This window comes from Zingiber officinale, chromosome 6A, assembly GCF_018446385.1.
Source record: "Zingiber officinale cultivar Zhangliang chromosome 6A, Zo_v1.1, whole genome shotgun sequence".
Classification (NCBI taxonomy): domain Eukaryota; kingdom Viridiplantae; phylum Streptophyta; class Magnoliopsida; order Zingiberales; family Zingiberaceae; genus Zingiber; species Zingiber officinale.
Genome location: NC_055997.1, coordinates 7,814,529 through 7,821,913, shown reverse-complemented (window position 1 = coordinate 7,821,913; position 7,385 = coordinate 7,814,529). Strand labels below are relative to the sequence as shown.

The 7,385-nt window shown below is 37.9% G+C and overlaps 1 protein-coding gene across 1 annotated transcript; it reads right to left on the bottom strand.

Annotated features, from left to right (window-relative positions):
* Positions 1-2,216: 2,216 nt before the first annotated feature.
* LOC121994585 lies at positions 2,217-5,990 on the bottom strand. Its single transcript, XM_042548570.1, has 4 exons — positions 5,378-5,990; positions 4,572-5,176; positions 2,877-2,988; positions 2,217-2,254 (listed from the first exon to the last, which is right to left on the bottom strand). The coding sequence occupies exons 1-4, from the start codon at positions 5,988-5,990 to the stop codon at positions 2,217-2,219; spliced, it is 1,368 nt and encodes a 455-aa protein (XP_042404504.1).
* Between the last annotated feature and the right edge of the window lie 1,395 nt (positions 5,991-7,385).

The following is a 7,385-nucleotide window of genomic DNA, read 5'->3' as shown; positions in this document are numbered from 1 at the left end:
TAAAACTAAACCAATTCCAATCACAACCAATTCTTGAATCACAACTCTTGTCGTCACACAAGAGTCCTCACTTGAAACCTCAATTGCGAAATCCAGAAAAGCAGAAAAGAGAACACAGCTGATCCGAGTTCAGATCTAAAACCCGCTGATCCTAGCCAAAGAAACCTCTCTGGAAGAACACAAGTTCATATCTGTGCGAAATTGTCGAAATCTGGATCTGTGATTCAAATCTGTGAGCAGCTGTTGCTTGCTGATGGATCGATGATTGCAGTTGGAATCAAGTCGGTAAACACTAGAGAGACCTCTCTAACTCTTCCCGATGATGGCTGATGATCTCCTGCTGTCAACACCGTTTGAACAAGGGCGGAAATGAAGATTTGGATCGCAGCAAAGCTTGCCGTCGAGACCTCTTTGGCAACCCTCCAGCTTCAGGAAATTAGGTCAGCAGCTCCCTTACTCTTCCTCCATGGATCTAGAATTCAGAATGTGATTGTTCACTGGAATCGGGGGCATGCGCGCGCGCTCACGGAGAGGAAATCGCCGATGGCACGATGAACAGTAGGCGCAACCCACTGTTCATCCGCGATTCTCTTGGGTTTTATACCAAGGTTTAAACCGGGATTTGCATTTGGTTTAGGGCTTAGTTTAGGAGGAAAATTAGGGATTTGATGAGAAGGTTTGACATGGGTTAGCTCAAGAGGAAAGCTCCATTTAATGGATCGGGCCCAATCCAAATTCTTGTAGTCCAATGAGCCTATTCCTTCAAAACAAATAAAGTACCATTATTAGATAAGATTCCACAAGAAATATATAGAAAATGCAACAAGGCTCTAAATAATTCTCAACTCATAAGATATAAGATAAAACAAGAATTAATCATATGAGAAGATGCAAAATGCTCAATTCAAGAGCTCAATTAGGCACAAAAAAATACTAGATATCAACTCCCCCACACTAAATCTTTTTGCTCGTCCCGGGCAAGTAAACAAACTAAAGAAATGACCGAGGTTGCACCCCCCCCCCCTTTACCTTTCTTAACCATATTCAGAAGATAGTAAAAAGAAGTCACCTAAAATCATGAAGTTTCAAAAACTCACGCAATCATGAACTCCATTCTTACTTCAGTTGATCACTCAATGATTTCATCCATCATGAATAAAATGAAAATAATAACACAACTAGTCCTCACATGGTAGTTTTTAGTGGCTCTCATCCTAATTTCCAATTCATGTAATTGTAGAGATCACTCAAGCTACTTATGGCAAAAGCACTACCATATGCTTGCTCTTCATCTAATTCTCACCTCCATCTCAGATATCAAAATACATCCTTATGAAGGTTCATTGAAAGTATAAAGGAAAACAAAAGCAAAAGCAAATGGAAGCATTAGAATTAGAAAGGCAAGTAAAAGAACAGAGATTAAAGTAGAATTGGAAGACATGGAATGAGAATGCTATGTGATGCTAATTTTCGGCCATGGCATTCAATGCTGTTCTCTTAGTCTTGATAAATTTTTAGATGTTTGCATAGCAGATACTTCACTCTGCACTTCCCTTCCAAATCTGCAGATTCAACAAGACAGATCTATACAATCATAATTAGTTCTGAAAATGGCTCCAGAATGTCCTTTATGGCAGATTCAGCCATTGCATGCTATTGCTTCCATCTATTCTGTATAAAACAGTAATTTCATGATAACCCCTGATAATTTATAGATTTCTCAGAAATAATGTGAATCTGTACTCATTCGTCTATGTATCAATAGGACATTGAATTCAAGCAGAGATTTGGCACAAAACTGATTTCAGCTCCATAGTTAAGCACTGCTTCTGCATTTCTGTTTCCAGATGGCATTCCTGAATTTCATCATTTTTTATATTTTCCAGCTCCATTTGTTTCAGCACAATATATAGCTTAACTTGAGTTTCTTATTGATTACAATCTGCCACTAGATTTTGATACTCAATAATTTCCAGCTTCTTTAATTCTACATCCACAGATTTCTACATTTCCACTCTAACTCAGCACTGATTCAGTAGAGTTTGGCTGCCACAAAATTTATAGTTTAAGAAATCAGATATTAACACTTAAATGTTCCAACCAAATTCCCTGAATTCCTTACTCACAACCGAAACAGATATCAGTAAAGTTTCATTATAAGCAATTCAGTGTTTTGGACAAAACCCAAGCTGTAGAATTATTTCAGATTTAACTTTTCAGCTGTATGTTTCTGTTTCTGTATCTATTTCACCATCTACAAATCATGCAAGTTATAGAGAAACAAGATCATCATTTCAACACAATCAATCAACAGCTGGATTCTAATTTTCCAATGATCCAATAGCTCTACACCATATAGCACAGTTTAGTGCCATTCTGAATTTCTCATACAGCCCTGACTTTGTACCAACCACACATCATTAGCTGCCCTAAAATCCCAACTCCTCTTCATCTAGCTTCTTGTGATCCCTATTGATGCATACTTCACAGAATTACAAGCTTCAGCAATTCTAACTTGTTACAACTTGATCTCCAGATTAGCACAGAAAAAACCATTAGCAGAATTTCTGAAATTTCTGCCTTGCTGATTTTTCAACTTTCATGTTTGTTTTAATTTGAAACTTCAAAAGACTATTTTATCCATCATCCAGTAACAATCAGTTACCATTCAATCCCATCCATCCGAAAAGATCAAGATGCAGTCTTGCACATTCCTGCATATCAACTACTACATTTCTGTGATTAAGCATTTTCTGCATATGCTTCAACCTCAGGACTAATATTCTTGCTCTCTCTTCTCTGATCTCACTTGTCCCATTTGTTCCCTCAGCACTAAAGAATCAATTGAAACTGATTTTATTTCAACTTCAGCTAACAGCTCTCAGCTTTTACAACTCTGCACAAATCTGCATTTCTGTATTTCTGCCCAAAACTGAATACATTTCTGTTTCCCTGCAATTCTGTTTTTTTTTCTCTGGCCACTGTTTCCTGCACACATGTATTAAGGTATCAGAATTTCAAATTCAACTTCTACAGATTTCTGCAACCATAAGTTTAAACCAAATGAAGTCATTTCTGAATTCTGCAACTCTAGTTTTCAATTTCAGAAATGCAGCTGACCAAATCCAGAATTCAGCTACCAATTTCTGCATTTCCACCATTTCAATTTGCTAATCTGATGTCTTAAACAGTTGACATTCCATTCCAATTTGCTTGAGAATTCCATTCTTATTGCATTGATAGAACACGAATTATGCTTCTACAGCAATTTGGAATTAAGGTTCAGTTTCTGAAAATTTCAAAAATTGTACATCAATTTTCAGCTTCAGCAATTTAGTATCAGCAGAATGTTTTTCATATTAAGTACCAGCACTTCATTTCTTCTTCACAAAATGGTAAATTCCAGGATCTGAGTTCTGCTTTTTATCCAAATCTTGATGCTGATTATTCCACAAATTGAAATCATAACTTTCCTCCCTCAAAACAGGTCCTTCATTTGCTGTAAATGATTACTTCTGCTGAATCAAAGACTAAATATCTCAAAGACTAAATATCTATTCCATAAATTGAAATCATAACTTTCCTCCCTCAAAACAGGTCCTTCATTTGCTGTAAATGATTACTTCTGCTGAATCAAAGACTAAATATCTCCCCCACACTTAAATTTTGGCGTCCCGGTCAAAATACAAGCATCACACAACATCCCATGTAACCATATCCAAGATAATTACAAAGGGAAAGATAAATGATATGATGATTTAGTGGGGAATTGGAATAACCTTCATTCAAATGATTTAATCTCTGATCAAGTGGAATATTGAAAAGATTCAAGCAAGTTCTAGAGTGACAAAAACCATCAGTGCATCACACAATTAGGCTCAATCCTCACTAGGCAAGCAAAAGTTATTATCTCAAATTATCAATTAGAATCCATCACTAAATGTTAACCTTATGCAAGCCTAGAATTCATTTATGCAACAAAGACTTGAAACTTCATGCTCAAATGTAACTTTATTTTAAAACCTCTAAAATGATATAAAGAAGTGTAAAGGGGGGTGTGTACCATTTATTACTAACTTGAAACTACCAAGTTTAGTTCCACGATATTCACAAGGACTTGATTCCTAAAATTTGAATTATTAATTGTGAAAGCAAAATTATTAAGAAAACGAAGAAGTTAAACTAGCCACCAAATGACGACATCTTAATCACTATGACCGAATTCATTATTAGAAAACATAAAGACTACCAAAACGAACAAGTGAATTATTCATGCAATTATGTAATGACATGTATATCTACGAAGACATGAAATAATGAGAAATAACAAGACTTCCCTTTCACATTGGATAGATGGCCTCGGTACTAATCATTTCTTGCATCACCATCCCTTTTTCTCCTTCATGAAATATCTTTAGCCTATGTCCATTCACTTTAAATTTCCGATCAGTAGACTCTTCCTTTATCTCCAAGACTCCATAGGGGAAAGTGTTAGTCACACTAAAGGGTCCTTCCCAACGAGATTTCAATGTGCCTTTCATCAATTTAAGCTAGGATTTATACAAAAGCACTTTGTCACCAATTTTGAACTCCTTCCCTATAATGTGCTTGTCATGAAAATTCTTGGTCTTTTCTTTGTAGATCCTCGAGTTCTCAAATGCCTCTAGTCTAATCTCTTCAAGTTCTTGGAGTTGTAATTTCCTCTCTTCTCCAGCTGCGCTAGCATCAAAATTACAAGCTTTCACTGCCCAAAATGCTGTATGTTCAATTTCCACTGGAAGGTGACAAGCTTTACCATACACCATCCTATATGGAGACATCCCTATGGGTGTTTTGAAAGCTGTCCTGTAAGCCCAAAGTGCATCATTTAATCTCTTACTCCAATCTTTCCTATCAGGTCTCACTGTTTTCTCCAAAATTGACTTCACTTCTCTATTTGATACTTCTGCTTGTCCATTTGTTTGGGGATGATAGGGAGTGGAAATTCTATGTGAAACTCCATATCTGCTCAGCATAGTCTTCATGCGTCTGTTACAAAAATGTGACCCTTGATCACTGATTATTGCCCTGGGCACGCCAAACCTGCAAAAAATATGTGTCCTAACAAAACTAACAACAACTGAAGAATCATCAGTCCTGGTGGGGATGGCCTCCACCCATTTGGAAACATAATCAACTGCTAGCAAAATATATAAAAATCCAAAAGAGACAGGAAATGGACCCATGAAATCAATGCCCCATACATCAAAGACCTCACAAAATAGCATGAAATGTTAAGACATTTCATTCCTAGGTCCTATGTTTCCAGTTCGTTGACACCTATCACATGATCTACAAAAAATATAGGCATCACGAAAGAGGGTGGGCCAGTACAAACCACACTCCAAAACTTTCTTCGCAATCCTCTGGGGTCCAAAATGCCCCCCACACTCAAATGAATGACAAAATGCAAGTACAGACTGGAACTCAAAATCAGGTATGCATCTCCTAATAATCTGATCGCTACAAAATTTCCACAGATAAGGATCATCCCACACATAATATTTTGAATCACTTTTCAATTTGTCCTTTTGAGCTTTTGAAAATTGTGCAGGAAAAACATTACCTACTAAAAAATTAACCAGATCTGCATACCATGGTAACTCACCATGCATCTGAAAGAGTTTCTCATCTCTAAAGTCATCATCAATAGCCGTATAGTCCATGTCTCCTTCAATTCTGCTCAAGTGATCCGCAACCAAATTCTCCTTCCCACTCCTCTCTCGTATCTCCAAATTAAACTCCTGGAGGAGAAGCATCCATCTAATCAATCTGGGCTTAGCATCTGACTTCTTGAGGAGAAACTTCAACGCTGCATGATCAGAAAATACAACCACGTGAGAACATAATAAATATGATCTGAATTTATCTAAAGCAAAAACAATGGCAAGAAGCTCTTTTTTCTGTCGTGGTGTAATTTGCTTGAGCCGAATCCAGGGTCTTTGATGCATAGCAGATCACATACGGTGCTCCCTCTACTCTTTGTGCAAGTACTGCCCCTATGGCAAAATTCGAAGCATCACACATCAGCTCAAAAGGTAAAGTCCAATCTGGTGGCCTGATGATAGGTGCAGAAATCAAAGCCTCCTTCAATCTCTGAAAATCTTCCTTACATCTCTGATCAAACTGAAACTCCACATCTTTTTGAAGCAACTGAGATAGTGGAAGAGCAATCTTACTGAAGTCCCTAATAAATCTCCTGTAGAATCCTGCATGGCCAAGAAAAGCTCGAACATCCCGCACGCATGCAGGGTGAGATAAAGAAGATATAGCGCTAACTTTAGCAGGATCTACCTCAATACCTCTCTTAGAGACTATATGTCCTAAAACAATACCATGCTCAACCATAAAATGACATTTTTCAAAATTAAGTACCAAGTCAGTCTCAATGCATCTATCTAAAACCCTAGACAAATTTTCTAGACATGCATCAAATGATGAACCATATACAGAAAAATCATCCATGAAAACCTCCATGCAATGCTCTAATAAATCACCAAAAATACTTACCATGCATCGCTGAAAAGTTCCTGGAGCGTTGCATAATCCAAATGGCATCCGTCTGTAGGCAAATGTACCGAAAGGACAAGTGAAGGTGGTCTTCTCTTGATCCTCTGGGTTGATGCAAATCTGAAAATATCCCGTGTAACCATCAAGGAAGCAATAATGTGACTTGCCCGCTAGTCTCTCCAACATCTGATCAATAAAAGGTAGGGGGTAGTGGTCCTTTCTGCTTGCTTGGTTCAGCTTCCTATAGTCAACACAAACTCTCCAAGAATTCTTCACTCTGGTAGGCACTAACTCATTCTCTTCATTAGTCACAACTGTCACCCCCGATTTCTTTGGAACCACGTGGATGGGGCTCACCCACTTACTGTCAAAAATAGGGTAAATGATACCTGCCTGTAGAAGTCTAGTCACCTCTTTCTTTACTACATCAAGGATCAGTGGGTTAAGTCTCCTCTGGGACTGTCTCACTGGTTTCACATCCTCCCCCAAGTAAATCCTGTGCATGCAAATAGAAGGACTAATACCAGGAATATCTGCTAAAGTCCATCCAATGGCCTTCCTGTGCTGCCTCAAAATCTCTAATAATCTGCTTTCTTGTTCTAGTTCTAGATTCTGGGCAATGATGACAGGTAGCTGCTGGTTCTCTCCTAAATAAGCATACTTCAAGTGTGGAGGCAATGACTTCAACTCATCCTGTGTCTAGTCAACTGAAAGCGATCCTAGGGGTAATGCTTCTTCTAAGCAATCCCCTACGCATAATTTCTCTTCTCTGGGCGATCCTAGGGATAGAGCTTCTCCTAAGCAATCCCTTACGCATAAATTATCTCTCTCACTCG